The sequence below is a fragment of the Sinohyriopsis cumingii genome, chromosome 11, assembly GCF_028554795.1.
Source record: "Sinohyriopsis cumingii isolate HCF-2022 chromosome 11, ASM2855479v2, whole genome shotgun sequence".
NCBI lineage: Eukaryota > Metazoa > Mollusca > Bivalvia > Unionida > Unionidae > Sinohyriopsis > Sinohyriopsis cumingii.
Window position 1 is genome coordinate 54,148,972 of NC_142971.1, and position 23,185 is coordinate 54,172,156.

Below are 23,185 nucleotides of genomic sequence, written 5' to 3' on the forward strand. Positions count from 1 at the left end.
TCAAAATTACTAGTTAATTCATTGGGTATGACAACGATTTTAATATGTAAAATAGAAAGCAAAGTAATTAATTGTACAAATTATTTTTGCATATTTGCAATTTATGATTCAAAGTGCTTCTTCACAGTAAAGTACTTTGAAGTAAGTGCTTTTTCATGAACTCTTGCCAGTAAACTATTAAAAGAATAAGCATCACAAGCAAAAAATGTTTGACATTAATTTGAATCTAGCTGGTAGCAAATTAATAATAATAATAATAGCAATATAATAATTTCATTTTATAAAGAGGGTACCATAACAGTACTGACAGTCATAAAAAGGCAAAATAACTTCAACATTTGAAAAGAGGAGAATTTAACTGCATGTACACCTTATTGTTTCATCACTTTAAAAACTGTTTTGAAATGACTCGAAGCAAAATCTTAAATATGCATAGCAGTTGATGACCACTGAACACACAAAGATCAGACAAATAAAATTCACTCACTTCTGGTAAATGACCCATATAGTCACTGATGACACTGACATTGCAAATGTTTTCAATGATTTTTTTCTTTAGCATTACCAAAAAGTTAAAAGAACCAGTGATAGAAAACAACTTAAATTAATGAACTGAAAAAGTTCTGCAGCAGCAAAATCTCTAAGGAGGTATGTTTCTATATCCCACCAGTATCAAAAATCTTTGTTAAAAAATGTCTCAGTGAACTTGATACCAAGAAAGCTACAGGACTTGAGCAGATTGGTCCACAACTCATTAAATCTTCTGCCTCTGCTATTGTAGATAGCATAACATTCATAATCAATTTAAGTATTGCAACCTCATCTGTCCCCAAAATATGAAAAACTGCAAAAGTAACTCCTATTCACAAATCTGGTTCTAACGATGACACTGATAACTACCAACCAATCTCAGTACTACCAAACTTGTCAAAATTGATTGAAAAACATGTCCATGACTCATTCATGACACATTTAACCAAACACTTGCTGTTACACCCTAATCAATCAGGCTTTAGTTAGAAACATTCATGTGAGACTGCCTTGATCTCCCTAACTGATATCGCACTTGACCAAGGTAGAATAATAGGATCTGTATTTGTAGATTTCAGGAAAGCTTTTAACATGGTGGATCATAAAATCCTTTTGAAGAAACTGAAAATCTATCAGTGTAATCAAAGAACAATTAGATGGTTTGCTTCATACTTAAGTGAGAGAACACAATATGTTTACATAATGTTCTGTCTGAACCTGGAAGAATTAGATATGGAGTACCACAAGGCTCAATTCTAGGTCCATTACTATTCATTTTATTTATTTATTAATGACCTACCACTTTTACTAAGAGACTCAATATCATCAACAGATCTCTATGCAGATGACACAACATTGTCAGACATCCAGAACACAAAGTATGAACAAGAAATTTCTTTACAGGATGCCCTAAACAAACTGGACAACTGGTGCACATGCAATGGCATGGCAGTAAATACTGGTAAAATAAATATATTACTTATTGCAACACGGCGAAAAAGGACAAATCTTGATGGTGATGAACTATGTCTGACATGGAAGGATACAAATTTGCAAATGGTCTGTCATGATAGACTACTTGGTGTTCTGGTAGATAATAACCAATTGTGGACTGAACATATCAAACATATCAATAAAAAAGTCAGTTCAAGTTTATGGCTTCTCAGTAGGATAAGATATTTTCCCTGAAAGGCACAGAAAACTTTTGTAACAGTTACATACAACCCTATTTAAACTACTGTAATACAGTATGGGGTAATTCAAATGATAAAAACACAGCAAAACTTGCACATCTTCAAAAAAAAGCATTAGAGCTAATATCAATCCAGAAAGAAAGCAAGGAAAATTTAGCTGTTAGGTTAAAAATCTTACCTATTAAAGACCGAATCTGTTTGACAAAAACCAAATTAATGAACAGGATATCCCATAATAGTGCTCCTGAATATTTACAATCACTATTCCAGTATAGGCTACATGGTAACACTCCCTACCTACAATCCATGTCTACCAAACAGTATAAAATTCCCAAACCAAATAAGGAGTTATTTTAAAAAAAGTTTCCAATACTCCAGAACTCTGCTCTGGAATAGTATTCCAGTTGAGATTAGAAATGCCCACTCTATCTCCTTCTTCCAAACCCAATATCCAGTGGTTTCAGAGATGCAGCTAAAATAAATAAATTCCTTTGTATGAGGGCTGCAGATTAGATTAGTTCTTAGCTAATTGTGTAACCCTCTTTAAATAAGGTCATTATTGTTGTTATTATTATTATTATTATTATTATTATTATTATAATTTCCATTTCCATACATTGTTAGGCTATTTTGTACAAAAATGGGGCATGTGGTCAAGTTTATATCAGAGTTGTACTTTATCATAAGTATATTATTTTGTGCCAAAAAAGGGAGTTCACTGAATTAAAATTGTATATACGTATGACATGTCATAACAGACTTTTAAAAATATGTTAAAGTATACGACACAAAACAAGAAAATTTTACATTCACATCAGTAGCACTACAGTTAATCTATGTCAGTGACAGAACAGAGAAGTAAGCTTAGGATTGATTAGGAGATTTATAGAATTGGGTCTGGAGTTTTGACTTCAAAAGAGGGAGAACTTTCTTTGACCCAGTATTTAGCATGCATATGGACAAAAATTACAAATTCCCATTTTTTTAATGTTAAAGAATCATAGTTGTAAATCTCCATGTTGGGAGGCTATTCCTTCAGACGTAAAGAGTGGTTTCTCTTCACTCACTGAAATTTCCCATGGATGCAAAATTATTATTGAAAAAATTTCATTAATTTTGTTCTCACCCTACTTCAAGTGTCATTAATTTATGGTAATATTGCCTGTGGTTGTGTGGCTGTGAACTGACTTAAGCAGGACATGACAGTTTAGTTGCTAATTTCAAGCAGCATAAAACAAGTGGCATTAGGAATCAAAATATTTTAATTGGTTGAGGTTGGATTACTGAAGAGTTCAGTCAGCATAAAACATTAACATTACAAGGGAGGTTCTGTTTTGGTGCAAGTTTGATTAGGGTCTATACTTTGTGTGATCAAAATTACTTCCGATAGGATTAAAGATGTTCATCAATTATGGTTGGATTAATAAAGAGCTCAAATGACGTAACAGGATCTGTTTGACTTTGGTTTTTAGAGTTTGTCAAGATGTCTAGGATTGGATTATCTCCCAATGCTAAAACACCAAAATCTAAGCAACTGAAATATCACCCAGAATTTAATTTGTACAATGATCCAAATTCCATCATCAAATATATCTGTCATTCTATAAAATGGAAAATCCTTTAACAACTTTTCTCAAAAGCCACTCAGCAGAATTTGATCTAAAATGACATATTGGAGTGATGGGCTTTAGATCGGCAATCAGATTACTGAAATATAAACTTTTAAATGACTTTTTTTTTAAAAATAACTAACTTGGACCAAATTCTGTATGTAAGCATTCTGGCCTAAAGAGCTTTGAAAGTTGTACAAAATGATGGTGATCTACCATCAAAAGTAGCCACTATTACTATAGATAGGAAAACCTTTAATTTCAAATGTGGATAAATGGAACTTGACCAAATTTGACATGTATTCAGTTGATACTAATCCACCATCAAATATGGCCACTATTGCTAAAAATAGAAAAACTTCGAAACAAAACTGCTCAACAGAATTTGACCAAATTTAGCACAAAACATTCTGACATAATGTTTCACAAAATTTATATGAATGATGCCAACAGTTATAGCCATCATTGCTAAAACTGTAGAAATTTTCAATTAACTTTTAAAAAAATTGCTAAACAGAATTTGACAGAATGCATCCAGGCTAATAAGACTTCAAATTTTATACAAAATGATGCAATCTGCCATCAGATGTAGCCTCCATTCCTCAAACATAAAAACCTTGAAATGATTTCTCCTTAAATACCAATGTTAGGAATTTTGACAATCTGGCATACACGCCTTTCAAGTGTTGGACGAATCAGATGTGAATGAAGATACAAATTATAGAGAAACCTTGAAAAGTTTGTTTTCATGATGTATGCGAATGAAAAGATTTCTTCAGAAAGCTTCCTACCAACCCATATTTCTTGGGCAACTCCTCCTGCATTTGGCTGTTAGACAGCTATCAGTCAGTTGAGTGATCTCAAGCCCACTTTGGCCTCTTATTTTGTTTTTACTGGTACAGACAATGAAATGTATCTTCATTTCATCTGCATTCTGTTTGCTCACTTGCATTCCATTCACACTTGCATTTTATCAGTCATCTTATTGTCTTTTTTTGTTTACTCTAAGAAATGCTTTCAGATTTTGTGCTTGTCACCACTTTCATCCATTGCTTCTGTTCATTTTTTAAAATCAAAACCAGGTGGTTTTAAAGGGATAGAACTTTAGCTTTCTCATCATGTCTTTTAAAATGAAATAAACGAGATAGCAAATGCAAAAGACTGAATTTATGATATATTACAGTATAACTCTCAACTGGAATAAGTAGAAATATAGTTGTTGAGTATTTGTCAGCAAGTTTTATTTCTTATTTTAGTTTGGTTACATAAAGATTATAGAGATACAACCATGAATGTTAACATCGTCGTATCCATGGCTGTTGTTTATTTTTGGTTTAACAAAAACAAGGTCATGGGTTCTATGGTCACAGCTTTATTTTCTCAACAAGAACAATGTCATGGCTTGTAAGAATGAAGACCTATCTGTCAAAGAATCTGATCCTGATTTATGAAGTGCTTTCAACCATGGGAATTTTGAAGCAGATTGAAAATGACATTTTAAAATTGATTTCTGAATATATTTGTCTCTTTTTATATTTTCAGTTATCATTCATGCATATTTTTTTAAAATTCATTCATCATTTTGTTTGCATTTATGCAGTGTTTTATTTGTGTTCAATTTGCATCTTGTTTGTATTCATTCTGCATTTCATTTGCATTCCTTTAACTTTTCAGTGGTAAAATTACCCATTTCATGGTCTTTATTTGTATGATATAGTAGAAAGTCTCTTATATCATGATCAACATTGAAGTTACTGTTGATATGGGCCGTAACTATGATGAAAGAGTTTATTATAAATAAGAACACAATCAGCTTGTTAGTGTGTCATTTGGCCATCGTTTATGAATATTGCTGGTAAACAGTTTAATTTTTGTTTAATCTGACACTAAACAGTAGAGGGTTAACAGTCCTTAAGTCTGAGTCCTTGAAATTGTCTGTCTGGGTATAGTGTCAATGATTCAAGCTTGATAATTGAATATGCATCAGTAATTAAAAAGATTGAATTACACCGCTCCCTCGATAACTCGCGCCCTGATAACTCGCGAACCCGCTTATAACGCGGTGTCCGGCGTGGATCCCGTTTTTTTTTTTAAAGAAAATATTTTTTAAAAATGAAGAAATTCGTGATCAGAACTGGTGAATGAAACCTTGATATATCGTCCGTTTTATCGTCGAAAATGGCGGTTAGTGCCCGAAAAGTTAGAATCAACATCGTGAAATTTTCAGGTTTTAATAAGGAATCACATATCTTGTTAGATTTTTTCGGAAAAAATATTTTCTCAGTTCACTGTAAATAATAATATTGTATATGTGTACGGCGAAACAGCGATCAATGAATTATAATAACTGCTAACAGGTGGCAACACTGAATGAAATGAACACTAATTAAATATGTCTTGTCAGGGGAAATTAGTGTTTTAATCTTTTCATTGTGTTGCAGTGTAAGCAGTATAATCGTTGCATGTTCTCTTCTATTCAAACATGAAAAGAGTCAATTGACCGTCACATCGATGCCAGCGAGCACATCTGTGAGAACCTAATTAAGTGCCGGCTGCATTTTGATTGACGACTTGGGAAAGTGTTTGATGCATTGTAAAAATCAATTAAAATAGACCTGCTTTGTTTTATCACGTTAAGTCGGTCTTTTGTATCAAATCAGGTAAAAGACGTACAATACAAAAGTTCAAAGGAATGCGAATCCTACATGCATAAACTCTTGTGGTCAATATCGTGTCTCAACATCAATCAATTTAATTGGACCAATCGAACATGGTTTCAAATAGTATGTACTTATTGTCATTAAAGTATATATTAATCAGTAATTTATCCTAATCATTGGTAAATGTGATCATGGAGAGCAAGGGAATCAAGCGAAAGGCGTACTCGGTGAATGAAAAGCTTACTGTCATAGAGAGGGTTCGTAATGGTGAATCAAGATCAAAAGTTTGTAGTGAACTTAAACTTGCAGAGTCGACACCCAGAGGTTGGCTCAAGGATGAGCAGAAATTTCGGGATTATTTGCATGAAGTTGATTCTGATGATGGATTTAAATGGAAACGGGCATGCACTGCAAACGACATAGAATTAGATGATGCTGTGTACACCTGGTTCACACAGCAACGTGAACAAGGTGTTCCAATTTCGGGAACAATTCTCAGGGCCCAGGCAGAGAAAATGGCCAAAACTATGGATACTGATTCAGATTTCATGGCAAGCCATGGATGGCTTTGGAGATTCCAGCGCCGACATGGAATAAAACAAAATTCGTTGTCGGGAGAGATACGCTCAGCAAATCAGGCGGCCGCATCTAGTTATCCCAACCAACTCCGAGAGATACTGACCCGTGATAGATATACAGATGACCAAGTTTATAATTGTGATGAGGCTGGTCCATGCTATCGGATGATGCCAGACAAAACTCTAGCTACCAGAGATGATACACACAAAAAGGAGGGTTTCAAGCTGAACAAAGAGAGATTAACACTTTTGTTTTGTGTTAACAAAACTGGCACACATAAAATGAAACCATTATGTGTTGGCAAATACAAGTCTCCCCGTTGTTTTCATCACATGAATATGGACAGCCTTCCATTTGTATATAGAAATAGTGGAAATGCATGGATGACTGCAACAATATTTACGGAGTGGTTTTCTAAGATGTTTGTCCCCGCCGTCAGAAACCACCTGCGATCCAGGGGCTTAGAGGAGAAAGTTCTTCTGCTATTAGACAATTGCCCAGCAAATATTGTCGTATTCTCACTCGCGTATTTAATTTTTTTTTTAATATATTTTTTTTTTACATGTCTGACTTTTAGACCCATTAAATTCATGGTTGGTAATGGGTTATCTTTGTGAATTTATTTTTTTATATTTTACTCTATCTATCTATCTATCTATCTATCTAGTGATAGCAGATTTTTTTTTAGAGCAACACAAGTTTTGACGTTGTCATTTTTCAATATGAATATTATCTTTTTTGATAAAAGAAATCTTGATTCATTGTGAACAAACAATAAAACTAGAATGTATCCAAATCAACACAAAAAGCAGTGACGTAATACACAATGTGTTTAGCGATAGACGTTAAGAGTACTGATAGCTCGTGGAATAATGTTTGTTTTTACGATCTTTTCAAGATACTTTATCCAGAAATTAAAGGTAATTTATAAAGAAAAATGAGCAACACCTTTATAAAGAAATATTTATTCACAGTTATTTTCAGCACGATTATAAAACGAGTATTTAACAATGCAACCCCCCCCCCCTTCGCCTCTCTCTATCGATCTCCATCTCTTTATTAGCTTTTTTTATAGGTCCCTCGGTAACTCGCGCCCTCGCTTATAGTGCGGTCGATGTTTTTGGACCCCATTGTGCGCGAGTTGTCGAGGGAGCGGTGTATTTTGAATGCTTTTAATTGCAAATTGTTTGATTTCCAACAGTCATGAAATAGGTGGTCATCTAACATGAAAACGACAGAGTAAAATAGTTTATGTCTTTTATCTAGATTAAGGTACAAAAGGTTACTATGGACTTAAATAACATTTACAACAAAATGTCCTGGACCCTGCAGTAATTCCCCCCAAAAAGAAGAAAACTAATTTCAAATCCATTCAATCATGGCAAAATTATCACATGTATCCATTATTTGGATAAATAAAAGTCTTGAGTAACCTTCACTAGACCGTACCTCTCATGACCTAACAATGATACACAATTTGGAGAAACGTTGGTTAGATTGGTTAAACAAGACTGTGTGTGCTTAATGTCTTCCCAGTCTGTGTTCCGCTCATCCCTGCCCCATCCCCGTGCTGATCAAGAGTATGCCCTGTACGATGTAGGCGAAGGATGTGAAGTGACAAACCTGGTGCCTGGCATTGATCTGTTGTCAGATCGATTTCGTTGTGATGGACGTCAGCTTGTGGCTTCATTAAGATGGGTGACTGAGGAACTGGCCAGGGGAAGACACAGTCTTTTTGTAAGTGTAATCTTCTTGCATTATTCTGCAGTTTTAAAAATCCCAGTGGTACACTTTATGTACAGGTTGGAATTTATGGTTTGGTGATATTATGCATCAATATTGCCATGGGTATCAGTCAATATTAAATATATCAACTTCAAGGCAGAAACTCAAATTTCAACATTTTCCTAAGGTAGAATGGTGCTATCTGTGGTATTTTTGACTTATCTTATTTAAAAATGGAATTATTGACCTTTCTAGCATAAAAAACTACTAATACTTGAAGAAGTGTTCCGGAGATTATGCCTGTTTTTGTAGTCCTTGAGAAATGGGGAAAAGTGTTCCGGAGATTATGCCTGTTTTTGTAGTCCTTGAGAAATGGGGAAAAGTGTTCCAGAGATTATGCCTGTTTTTGTAGTCCTTGAGAAATAGGGAAAAGTGTTCCAAAGATTTTGTCTGTTTGAAGTCCTTGAGAGGTATGGAGAAGTGTTCAAGAGATTGGGTCTGTTTCTATTCCTTTAGATCTGTTTGTAGCCATTGAGAACTAAGGAGAAGTGTTCCAAAGGTTAGGTCTGTTTGTAGTCCTCAAGAAATATGGAGAAGTGTTCCAGAAAGTGTGCCTGTTTGTAGTCCTGAGGAATATGGAGAAGTGTTCCAGAGATTGGGTCTGTTTGTAGTCCTTGAGAAATATGGAGAAGTGTTCCAAAGATACGTCTGCGTGTAATCCTGAGATATATGGAACCATTTGCTCACAATTTAAATTGGGATCCTTTATAGAAATTTATTTGACAGAATTAAAATTCCTCTGTAAAACTTTTTAAAAATGTTTCCTTGATATCTGGAAAAAGAACAGACATTTCTTTATAGAACATACTTCAGTGAAAACATTTGTTACTGTTGCAGATCATTTGCAGATATGCAAACTGTGAAGTTCAAGATCTTATGATAGAAGTAATTAATTTTTGTGTGTACCTGTCTATTCCTTTTTATTTAATACATTTACGCTTTTCCAGATGTTTGTTAATTTTTGTGTTTGTTCCATTTTATTTAATGCATTTAAAGTTTCACATGTATTTCTTGAAGCGTTTTGTTGTGATGGATTCATATATAATGACACTCTCAAAAGGAATTAGGGTTGGTGTAGTCATGAGAATATTCAGTTATTTGTTAAAAATTAAAAAATATTTTGTTGGTATATTTTATTTTTGCTAGTTTGAAAGGATACATTTTTGTCACAGGTTTTGCCACTGTTCACTTTGTACCTGTACTTCACAACATATGTATGTCGAGATGTGCAAAGGAGCGTGGATGGGCGGATATTGAAAGTTTGTGTGCTTACAGACCTGGGTTTGTACTCAGAAGCAGTAATAGTACTCCAAAGACTCCTAAATGGGGAGAGACTGCCTCACATGGGAGATACCAGTTTCCGACAGGTGGAGTCCAAAGTCAGTCACTTCAAGTTTGACGCATCCAAGCCAGTTACAGAACCTTGCAATCTCAAGGTTTGTTTTTAGTTCTTTTGTTTCCATTCTGTATAAATAGATGAACAAAAACATGGCTATGTCAGTAGGTTTTATTGTAGTAATGAAGTCAGAGGGTTGCCCAATTGTTTTACAATAACGTATCTCCTTTGGATGCAATTACAACTTTGTATCATTTTCATATGAACTCTTTGAGTTTTAAAAAGTGCCTTACCTGCATACCATGTATGTTGAAATGGAACAACCCTTAATAAGCTCTTACCAAAGTCACTTATTATTTCTTGTAGCACTCCTGTCCATATTTGTCATCCCTGGGTGAGGCCATGTTGTCAAAGGTTACATTCTTTTCTATATGCACAGCTCATCCTTGGATGAGGGTGGATACATAATATGTTTTTTAAAAATAAAGTCCTCTTTATACATACACGGTGTTAGACTAATTCAGATACCTATGATCTTACCTCTGTAACATGATCTTGGCAGTTTGTCAATCATTGCCATATCTTATGTCTTTTGTTCCTAGCCCTGGCTCACATCTTGTTTTAAGTCAAAAATACACTTCACTTGCAACAGTTAGTAATTTACTATATACCTTTTATCTCATGGCATGTGTTCATGTTTCAGATTTTGGAGATGCTCTTGGACAAGCGTCTGTCCTCTAGTTTGGGACTACTGTATGGACCCCACCTCACCTGTCACCTGTCCTTAGCCCAGGCACACCTGTTTACTGCTATTGCAGAGACCATACCTGTGCTACCTTCTGTAGAGGATGTTGTGTAAGTAACAAACAACCATAGTTGATGTCATAATTTAGGAAGAGTAATGTAGGCAAAGTTACAGGACTACATAAATACACAGCTCGGTTGTGTGAAATGAGGATTTCATAAATACTGAAAGAAACAAAATAATTGATGCCTGTTGTATGAATTTTTCTTTTCTTTCAAGAATTAGACCTAGCCAAAATAAATGAATTATATTGTAAGGATGCATTTCTATTGTGAAGTTTCTTATTATTCATTTGTACCCAAGTAAAGTCAATTTACTCTAATAGATTTAAATTTACTTTCACTATGTAAACTTTTAAAGAACATTCACTTTGACATGAATTTGGATTCTTTTATTTTCTGACTGAGGCAAATTGTATATGAACATTAAAAAAACTCTTCTTTGGCCTCATATATTTAAATCAGCATTTTCATCCTAATGCTTGCTTGAAAGGTGCTGTTTAAATATCACTAGCAATCACACAACACATTCAATAAAATCCCTCCATTTTCAGAGGAAAGATTTTGTCTCATGCACACACTTTTATATTATTTCAAAAGAACTCAAAGTCTTAAGAAATGTGATTAGTTGATTGTTCCTTTTTGCACTTTCAAGTGGATACAAGTACCATGTAATACATAGTTCAGAGCAGTAATACAGATGTTTGGAATTTATGTCCAATATTTAAAAGCCATTCATTTTGTTCAGCATTTATATCGGCTGCATATAGGAGACTGAGTTCTATTTGAGGAATTCTTTAAATGGCAGATTGGACATCATCCAAGAATTTAATAAATGAACAAATTATTTGCAGTATATAAATTACATATGAAGTGACAACAGGTTTTTGTTGTTGTTGTCCTTTCAACAAGCACATTTATACATGTAAGTTCAAAGGCTTACAAAAAAATAATGGATTCCCATCCAAGCATACTTTAGATGCAATGGATGGGGTCACTATTGGAATAAGCCAAAGACTGAGCATGTATAAACCCTCTCACTGACAAGGTTTGCAACCTGATTGTTGTTTCTCATTAGCCAACAATAAAATGGGTTTTGAAAAATGACATGTAGAGTGAGAACAACTACTTTTATATTGCATATTATTTTATTGATCTTTAAACAGCACCTTTCAAGAGAATGTTAGGGTCAAGAGAGTGTTAGGGTCAAAATGCTAATTTATACATGTTCAGCTTCCAGCTTACTTAAGTAATCCCCCCTCCCACTCCATCACATCTACAGCGTACTTGGAATGGAGTCCATTGTTATTTTAAAGCACATCATTCACTGCATATAATAATATTGATATACATAACATTTACAGTCCTTTTTGAAATTGAGATTTTAGTAATTTGCTTCAGAACTGAATAGTTTATAAAGAATGTTACACATTTTGTAGACATTTGATAGATAGATAGCTAGAAAGATACATTAGGTAAACCTTGTATTTGGGCTGTAGAACTAACATTTGAGTTTAATTGAACATTATTTTGTCATATTAGTTTCACTTTGTAACCTGAATTGCTTTTTTTATACTCTTGAAAACCAATCAGTCAGTGTGCAGATAGTTTCTGTTGCTGTGACATATGATCTATTACCTTTTCTTGTTTATAAATATCTTTCTTTTTTTAAATGACATAGACTGTCATCACTTGATTAAAAAATAAAGAGAAGAAATTATGAAGGAAATTGTCATGATTAGAATGTTGTGTTTAGTTAAAAACTGTTTCAGAATAAACTGGATAGGTTTTTGTTTACTTTAGTGCATTAAGTATTATCTCTGATTTTTTCAGTTTGCCAAAAAGGTAAAATTCTTGAAGAATGTTTTTTGTGCAGAGTGTTGAAGATTAGTGTTTGTTTGCTTTTTGTTTTTCTTGCTATTGTATCATTTGATATTACATGCAGTTGTTGTATCATCTGATATTACATGCAGTTGTTTTCTCACTTGATATTATATGCAGTTGTATTATTTGATATTGCATGCTGTTCTATCATTTGTTGTATGTAGTCGTATCATTTGATATTACATGCAGATGTATCATTTCATACGACTTGTGGTTGTTCCATTTGCAGTTGTTGAATTATTTGACAATATATGCAGTTTTATCATTTGATATTGCATGCAGTTGTTGTCTCAAGATTAATATTTTCAGTTTTGGTTCTTTTGCTTCCAAGCTAGCTGCTTATACTACATGTTGTGTTGTTGTTGTTGTTATTGTTGTAGGGTTTAATGCTAATTTTCAGAACAAGATAGGCTATACATGGCAGCCAGTATAAATGGTGGAGGAAGAACCCGGGAAAACCCGGGAAAGAACCACCAATTCACAAAAAGCTACTGGCAAGCTTTATCACATAACCACATCTGCCAAACCCGAGACTCAAACCCACGCAGACATAGGTGAGATGGCAGTGATCCATAATGATGAGCACTTTAGACCACTTGGTCACTCGGGCCCCCCATGTTATATTGATAGATGTATATAATATTAACTTATGATGATGGCATGGTGGAAATCACTTTTGAGGTAGAGATCATAAGACCTCTGTTTTATGTTACATTCCATCCATTCATGCATGCTTCCTTTCTTTCATCAATCCAATTAGCTATGTTACTTCATCGTAACAAAGGGACCCTGAGTGGCCGATTGGTCTAAAGCGCACTCCATTACGGATCACTGCCATCTCACTGCTGCCTGCAGTGGTTTGAGTCTTGGATTCAGCCAATTTGGGTATGTGAGAAAGCTTGCCAGTAGCTTCTCGTGGGTCGTTGGTTCTTTCCAGGGTTTTCCTGGTTTCTTCCTCCACTATTAATACTGGCCGCCATGTATAGCCTATCATGTGCTAAAATATGGCGTTAAACCCCACAACAACAACAACAACATCATCGTAACAAGGCCTCAGATGATTTCTATCGTGATCACTGTTTGATGATGATTTTTGAATAACTTAGACATCTCACTGGTTTCTGAGCAGTGTAGTGTTCACATATTTTTTATTTGAATCACAGTTGCTCATAAATTCACCTTAGCAAGGTCTTAGATGAGTTCGACGATGACCTGATTTCTCTATAATATAGCTCTTGATTGACTTGACTGACTTAGGATAGTCATGCATTCCAGTGTATTTGACACACACAGTATGGCCCTTGACTGATCCGACTGTAAGTCTTACTGAAATGATCTTTAAATTATGCACTTAATAGAATAATAGGAAACATTAAAAAAGAATGATCATTGCTGTCAAATTTGGGTAGTGTCTTGTCCATATTTGATCCAATATATTCGACATAGTATGGCCTTTGACCATCTTAGAATAGCCATGCATCCCAGTGTATTTTAAATAGTAGTTTTCCATCTTCACTTTGGCATTAACAAAATCTTTGGATTTTTTTTATCATAACAGGATATCTAACACTGCCTCTAACATGTAAATAATAACAAAATCTTTGGATTTTTTAAAATCATGACAGGATATTTAACACTGACTCTGACATGTTTGTAAATAATAGCAAAATCTTTGGATTTTTTAAAATCATGACAGGATATTTAACACTGCCTCAAACATGTTTGTAAATAATAACAAAATCTTTGGATTTTTTTTATCATGACAGGATATCTAACACTACCTCTGACATGTTTGTAAATTTATAACAATTTCAGTTTAGAGGATTAATGAGAAAGTATGTGTTCTCACACATGTGATGACAGACTGTCTTAAAGTAAGAACCGTATCTTGAGATCTCTGTGGAACTATGACATTCGTTTAAATTCTTGTGTTATAGACAGATAGAACAAATTACTCTTTACTTCTTACATGATTTCATTGCTAACAATGCCCAACACAGTTCATTGTAGCAGATGTGTGTGTATATACATGTACATAAGATATCTATGAATCTTTTTTGTTTAAAATATTTTCATTTTATATTTATATTTATATTTTAATTTTGATTTGATTTTATTTGTGGACTATGCAGTCTAAATAAAGAATTCTTATCTTATATCAGATGCTTTTAATAATAGTAGTTTTCAACCATATTTTTTTAAAAATTCTGATTGCTTTATGACTTTCAATGGCTTGTGAAAACTACTATTTATATAAAAAGAATCAGTCATTTTAGCTATATGTAAAATTATCGAGAATTTACATTATCAAGAATATCAAGACTTTAAATTGTCAAGAATTTACATTATCAAGAATATCAAGACTTTAGATTATCAAGAATTTAGATTATCAAGATTATCAAGAATTTAGATTATCAAGAATTTAGATTATCAATATTGTCAAGATTATCAAGAATTTAGATTATCAAGAATACCAAGAATTTAGATTATCAAGAAAACCAAGAATTTAGATTATCAAAAATACCAAGAATTTAGATTGTCAAGATTATCAAGAATTTAGATTATCAAGAATACCAAGAATTTAGATTATCAAGATTATCAAGAATTTAGATTATCAAGATTATCAAGGATTTAGATTATCAAGAATATCAAGTATTTAGATTATGTAAATTTTAAGAAAGGTTTGGTCTATATTTTACTGGGTTTCTGCCATTGATTCAGTATTACAGCCATTTCCCACTCCTCCAGACTTTTAGTGGGAGGTAGCAATTTTTTGTGGTAATCTTAACTGAAATAGCTTCTACAAAATGGAAGATTTGTTCTTGTTATTTTCCCTCCTTGGCAAACACGGCAGTCATGTTGGCATTCATGTACAGCTTGTCTATATGTCTGTCTAAGACAGAGTTTGTATGTATGTCCATCAATCCACCTCTCAGTGTTGAAGTTTTTATTTGGTTAGTTTCTCATGTCATGTTATTTGGTATGTGGGTTCATCTTAATGAACAGCACCATTTTTGTAAATGCTCAAAAGATGGGCTTATCATGCAGGGCATGACCTGGCATTTTGTGTTGTATCATTGGACTTTATTGGGATATCTGATTATACAATGTTATTTGATAATGTCCCAATATGTCCATATAACTAATGTATTTATTCTGAAGATTTTTTTGGAGAGCATTCTGCATTAAGCTGGAAATAATTTTGTCCACTTGAGTAAACTACATTGATTGTCAAATATTGAGTCAGGGCATTTGGATTCATAAAACTTTCAAGAGTCTAAGATATAGTATGTACTCAGAGCATTAGAATTGCATATCTCATACAGAGTCTAAGACAGTGTATACTCAGAACATTGGAGTTGCATATTTCATACAGAGTCTAAGACATAGTATGTACTGAGAACATTAGAATTGCATATCTCATACAGAGTCTAAGACAGTGTATACTCAGAACATTGGAGTTGCATATTTCATATAGAGTCTAAGACATAGTATGTACTCAGAACATTGGAATTGCATATCTCATACAGAGTCTAAGACAGTGTATACTCAGAACATTGGAGTTGCATATTTCATACAGAGTCTAAGACATAGTATGTACTCAGAACATTGGAATTGCATATATCATACAGAGTCTAAAGCAGTGTATACTCAGAACATTGGAGTTGCATATTTCATACAGAGTCTAAGACATAGTATGTACTCAGAACATTGGAATTGCATATATCATACAGAGTCTAAGACAGTGTATACTCAGAACATTGGAGTTGCATATCTCACACAGAGTCTAAGACAGTGTATAATCAGAACATTGGAGTTGCATATCTCATACAGAGTCTAAGACGTAGTATGTACTCAGAACAATGGCATTGCATGTCTCATACAGAGCTTGTAATAATTGTACAAAATTTGCAATACTTATTACTAAGCTTATATGCAGTGGTTTGAAAAGTTTTGGGCTAATAGATGTAGAGTAGGTGAAAATTCAGTTTTGAGATGGCGTTAAATTCTAGTCCAAAAATCCACAGTTTAAAATTAAGAGAAATCTTTCAAAAACAAACTGGAATTGGGAATAATATTTTGTATATTTGAATGTTTACAGAAACAATTTATAAAGGAACATATGTTGCACTAAATGCTCCATCATCCATACATGTATCATCCAAATAGATTACATGTATATATCTGTTAAACAAACAAGGTACATATTACACATGCTCAAGGGAGTTATTACTATTACAGTACATAAACTTTACTGAAATTGTTTAAACATTATTATTTAAAAATAAGACTCAAAAAATTTATTTAAAAGTTTTCATTTGTACCTATCATAAATGTGTATTATTTGAAACTTTTCCTGGGACATTGTAGGTCAAAGACATAAGTAGAAGAACTTGATGTTTATTCAGTAGAAGGACTTGATGTTTATTCAGTAGATGGGTTTAAAGTTTATTCATTAGATGGGTTTAAAGTTTATTCAGTAGAAGGGTTTAAGGTTTATTCAGTAGAAGGACTTGATGTTTATTCAGTAGAAGGACTTGAGGTTTATTCAGTAGATGGGTTTAAAGTTTATTCAGTAGAAGGGTTTAAGGTTTATTCAGTAGAAGGACTTGAGGTTTATTCAGTAGATGGGTTTAAAGTTTATTCAGTAGAAGGGTTGAAGGTTTATTCAGTAGAAGGACTCGAGGTTTATTCAGTAGAAGGACTTGAGGTTCATTTATAAAAGTGAAATTATTGCATTGCTACAGCTTACATGTTCTGATTATTTAAATTCATCACCACAGCTATTTTACTGTTTTAGGAAAGAGTTAAATTTAGATTAATTACATAACCTTTTCAGATCTCAACTCAGAATGTAGGAGAATGTGTTTTCATTATTCATGTTTTATATATTTTAAAGTAAAATGAAAAAAGTTTTCTTTAATCATGGTTTATATAATTTTAAGTAAAATTACACCAGTTGTTTTTCTTAGCATTATACTGTTGGCTAAGTTTTGAGCTTGCTAAATTTTGAGCTTGTAAGTTTTGTTGGATTCAAGGGATCATATTGCTTTTGTCCATATATATATATATATATATAGAGAGAGAGAGAGAGAGAGAGAAAGAGAGGGAGGGAGAGAGAGATACACACTTATGCATTCTAGCACTGATTGATGTATTTTTGGTGTTATAAATTGCTTTTATTTAGACTGTAACTGTAATTTCCCTTGCATTACCCTGTAATTTCTCTTTGGCAGTGTTACTTAAGTTTTAAATTGAACAAATGTATTAAATTAATTAAATTGAACAAATGCATGTTTGTGTGTGTGATTTGGATTTTTCACATAGCTTTAATAATTTTCAGTCATATCACTAAGATGTCTGGAGTGTGACAGTTTATAGTGATTTCTAGCACTGGGGCATCATGCCACAGACAGGTAGCATTATGTCCAACCCAGTTACATTATCCTGACACCTTGCCAACCAGTCCTAACACTGACCTCTTAATGCTGAGCACCAAGTGAGGCAACTGTTAGTACTGTTTTAGTAAGTCTTTGGTATGACTCGGCTGGTGGTTTGAACCCATGACCTTCCGCATCCGAGGCAGATGCTCTAACCACTAGGCCACTGGAGCAGTTTGAACAAATGTATTAAATTATTGCCTGAGATTTCATAAAACATACTCTCTCACATTCATTTATTTATTTGCTTACATATTTAGATGCATGTGCCAAATGTTTTTTTTTTTTCATTTCCACATAATGCCATAGACTTCTGTGGATGTTTACAGTTGTTTTTTTTTAAAGCTGTGCAAATTATTTTAAATATTGTATTTAATATAATTATGAATTGAGCTTTAGGTTGTTTTATTGGTAAACTTTTAGCACAGTCCAGACAAACATTTAACTTCCAGATGAGTAACAAAACTTGGACTCAAGAAGATAAATTGTACAAAATCTGATCATATTGGAGGTTCATGGGACTTTGACCCTTCAAAATTCAGTAGTCTATCACCTGAGAAAATCATTGACTTTCTGAGGAAATGCAGTTTTGTATTCCATATTTTGACCAGATGTTTTAAGGATTGACATGTGTTGCATTTATCCTGTTTTATTTACCTTTTACGAAATTTTAACATCTTTGCCTTTTATATATCCTGTCTTTTTGTACTTCATGTTTACATTTATCTGGAAAGGTTTATCTTCCTAGGGTGTATGTGCAGTTCTTGATTTTGATTTTTAGATTTGTCTAATTTAACTTTCAGTGGTCACCATAGAACTGCTTTTGTGCTGAGATGCCTTACATACATGCATACATACATACATACATACATACATACATACATACATACATACATATATGTGTTATGTATCTTAAGATTTTTTATGAAATAAATACTCATTTGTTTACAATTCTGTCATTTTCTACAAAATATGAATAGATGTTGGATACTTTTATCACAAAACATAAGAAAATAAGCATTTAATTTTTTTTAAATTAATGTTGAAATTTGTGGAACTTTGTTTAATTGGACAAATGTTTGGCCTGTGACTGAATTTTTTTAGTGATTTATTAAATAGTTATTTTTAACTGTTATGATTTAATTAATTATACATCTTTACAATAGCATTCTGAATTTATACAGTGAGATGAGATTATTATTGTGAAGTATATTGAATTTTTAAGACAAGTATGCTGAGGTGTTTGCATTAAATCATTTCAGGCTGCCAGATGGTCAAACTGTTATGAGGCAGGTCACTATTACCTCAAATGGACAGACACCCAAAATAACACAGCCTGAGAAGAAGGCAGGGACCAAATCAACGGGGACAAAAAATACACCAAAGAAGCATGGGATGCCAGCAGCCCCTGAACCTGAGAAAGAGAGTAGGTTTTAAAATTCTCTCCAGATCAGAGTTGCCCACTTTAGACATGCTTTAAAAATGATCTGAGTATTTAAAATTATGCATTAAATCGAGTGGTGAATGATATTGTTGAAGATGTTGTAGACCTTAATTATGTGCCATTTTATCTCTGCATACAGATGTGTGGTTGGTGTAAATATACAGACAAGTGTAACTTTTTCCCTTGGGCTAGTTTGTGAGAACTTTCATGAAAAATAGTCCGAAAAGAGATATTTTGAAAATTCAGCTTGTCATCACTTCTTCCACCCCACAGAAAGGAATTTTTTTGAAATTTTGCAGCCTAGATATTTATTTGGCATAGATACAGAAGATTTTGCTTTTATTCTGCTGACCTATTTTTGGTGAAGTTTCATGAAATAATTTAAAAAAGAGATTTAAGCTTAAGAAGTCAGCTTCTTTATTTAGTATTTATGCAGCCCTTTTTATTATTACTGCTGGACAAAAAAAATGTGTAGGATACATTATGATCTTTCATAGCTCCAAAGGTCTTGAGAGTGGGAGATGTATGCCATTTGATACGTAAAAAAAAGCCATGTTCAGAAGAACATTCCTGAAGAGCAGGGATATGCATTTCTGTGACTGTATGTATATTTAGGATAATTCTGTGACTGTATGAATATTTAGGATATTTCTGTGACTATGAATATTTATGATATTTCTGTGACTGTATGAATATTTATGATATTTCTGTGACTGTATGAATATTTATGATAATTCTGTGACTGTATGAATATTTAGGATATTTCTGTGACTGTATGAATATTTATATTTCTGTGACTGTATGAATATTTATGATATTTCTGTGACTGTATGAATATTTATATTTCTGTGACTGTATGAATATTTAGGATAATTCTGTGACTGTATGAATATTTATGATATTTCTGTGACTGTATGAATATTTATGATATTTCTGTGACTATATGTAAATTTAGGATATTTCTGTGACTATATGTAAATTTAGGATATTTTTTGTGACTATGATCGTTTAGGATATTTCTGTGACTATGTACATTTAGGATATTTCTATTACTGTATGTTTATTTAGGATATTTCTGTGACTATATGTAAATTTAGGATATATTTGTGACTATGTTCATTTAGGATATTTCCAGTACTGTATGTTCATTTAGGATATTTCTGTGACTGTGTGTACATTTAGGATATTTCTGTGACTGTATGTACATTTAGGATATTTCTGTGACTGTATGTACATTTAGGATATTTCTGTTACTGTATATACATTCAGCATATTTCTGTTACTGTATATAGATTTAGAATATTTCTGTTACTGTATGTACATTCAGCATATTTCTGTTACTGTATGTACATTTAGGATATTTTTGTGCATACAGATACCTCATGTCATTATATTTAACAAATCTGTAATCAAAATCTGTTCTATTGATTTGTATAGTTAAACCAGAAGGAGAGGGTAGTGAATCCATTATGGGATTTCTGGAGAAACGCTTCACTCATGCTAAGAATCCATTGACTTTGGAGTTCATAAAGGGCACTCTACTGGTGATTGCAGATCAGATTGTGACTACTATTTCTGACTCAATTCAGGAAAATGAAGAGATGGAAAAGGGAGGTAAGTATGTTTAACCCCCTGAGGTCCCATCTTGATGAAGTCATTGGTGTCCAATATTAATTATATTCATTTCATCTGTCCATCTGTTCATCCATCTATCTGTCAGTGATTTGGTTTCCACACAACTTTACTGAATACTGTTGCATTTTTAATAAATTTGGCTTAATGTTGAAGAGACTTTGAATTAATTCAATTCTGAGAATTCTTAGTCACTATTTAAAAGAGTTATGGCCCCCAATTGCCTAAATCTTAATTTTTGCTACTGCAAGATTTAGAATACAATATACTGATTGGACTTTAAATGAATTTGATTTACATCAAACTCACATATGCGTATGGACTTGTGATAGCCTATCCTTCTAACATCAAAATAAAGTACATATGTATGGACTCATGGTAGCCCATCCTCCTAATATCAGACTTATATACATTAATTATGACCTCATGATAACCTATCCTCCTAATAACTCACTCATTTACAGGAATTATGGACTTGTGATAGCTCATCCTTGTAGCATCAAACTCATTTTCATGAGTTATGACCTCATGATAGCCCATTCCTCTAACAACAGACTCATGTGCATGAGTTATGACTTCTTGATAGCCCATCCTTGTAGCATCAAACTCATTTTCATGAGTTATGACCTCATGATAGCCCATTCCTCTAACATCAGACTCATGTGCATGAGTTATGACTTCTTGAAAGCCCATCCTTGTAGCATCAAACTCATTTTCATGAGTTATGACCTCATGATAGCCCATTCCTCTAACATCAGACTCATGTGCATGAGTTATGACTTCTTGATAGCCCATCCTTGTAGCATCAAACTCATTTTCATGATAGCCCATTCCTCTAACATCAGACTCATGTGCATGAGTTATGACTTCTTGATAGCCCATCCTTGTAGCATCAAACTCATTTTCATGAGTTATGACCTCATGATAGCCAATCCTCTTGACATCAAACTCATTTTCATGAGTTATGATCTCGTGATAGCCAATCCTCTTGACATCAAACTCATTTTCATGAGTTATGATCTCATGATAGCCAATCCTCTTGACATCAAACTCATTTTCATGCATTTGCATGAGTTACAGCATCATGATAGCCCATCCTTCCAACTTTGGTTTCTACATTACAGCTTTAAAGGGGATATTTGTATTTTGGCCAGATATGACATACAACATTACATTGAATGTTATATATTAGTGAGTCCTTTAATGAGCTTTATTTCCAGCATTCCATTCAATCATTAGCATGAGTTATAGCCCTTGATTATCTGTCCTACTAAAAATGGGTTTGCACAGCATATCTATGCTAAGATTGTTTAATTTCAACTCAGTTTTGCTTGCAGCTTTACAGTAGTGAATTGTAAGATTTGTTTCATTCTGAGATGCCTATGAGAAATTTAAAAAATCCAAAATGAGTTTGAATGTCAGCATTTTACATCATCATTTCGTAGAATTTTAGTCCATTATTACTGGATATGACCTATTTGTTTCCACTCTATCTAAGGCTTTAACTGAAAAGAATGTACCAAGAGGCACCCTTTGTAATTTTCCCATTGTAGGATTATTCTAATTTAGTATTATTTCCACTCTTTTAAAAGAAAAAGTAGGGATTATGTTTTTACCCTTGACATTTTTGTGTTCATGCATGAGTAATGTCTCACAACTCGGCCAAGTCCATTTGTCATGCTTACTTAAATTTGGGATATGATTATGGTAGTCTGCACAGATGTTGTGGAATTTGGATCCATTTCCACTTTATGGAGCATGTGCATGTATGTGTTTTGTTAATAACTGAGAAAAGTATAGGGATAGTGCTGCTTTGCTACAGAAGTCTTTTTAAGAGAATGTTATGCCAATGTCTGTCAAAGGCACTAAACACTCAAGTGCATAAAATACAAGGCAGATTGCCCATGCCTATCAAAGGTACAAAACACTCAAGTGGATAATATACAAGACAGATTGCCCATGTTTGTCAAAGTTACAAAACACTCAAGTGGATAATATACAAGGCAGATTGCCCTGTTTGTCAAAAGTACAAAACACCCATGTGGATAATATACAAGGCAGATTGCCCTGTTTGTCTAAGGTACAAAACACCCAAGTGGATAATATACAAGGCAGATTGTCCATATCTGTCAAAGATACAAAACACCAAGTGGATAATATACAAAGCAGATTGTCCATATCTGTGAAAGGTACAAAACACCCAGGTGGATAATATATAAGGCAGATTGCCCATGAATGTCAAAGGTACAAAACACCCAAGTGGATAATACATAAGGCAGATTGCCC

The 23,185-nt window shown here is 33.3% G+C and overlaps 1 protein-coding gene across 3 annotated transcripts in view; it reads left to right on the forward strand.

Annotated features, from left to right (window-relative positions):
- The window catches only part of LOC149788472 (cilia- and flagella-associated protein 54-like), a 255,451-nt gene that overhangs the window by 171,505 nt on the left and 60,761 nt on the right, over positions 1-23,185 (forward strand). For all 3 annotated transcript variants that reach the window (XM_089974455.1, XM_089974456.1, XM_089974457.1), the window contains 5 exons: positions 8,110-8,310; positions 9,531-9,794; positions 10,398-10,549; positions 19,086-19,249; positions 20,705-20,881. In XM_089974455.1, coding sequence (XP_089830581.1) covers positions 8,110-8,310; positions 9,531-9,794; positions 10,398-10,549; positions 19,086-19,249; positions 20,705-20,881 — 958 coding nt within the window. The remainder of the gene's footprint in view (positions 1-8,109; positions 8,311-9,530; positions 9,795-10,397; positions 10,550-19,085; positions 19,250-20,704; positions 20,882-23,185) is intronic.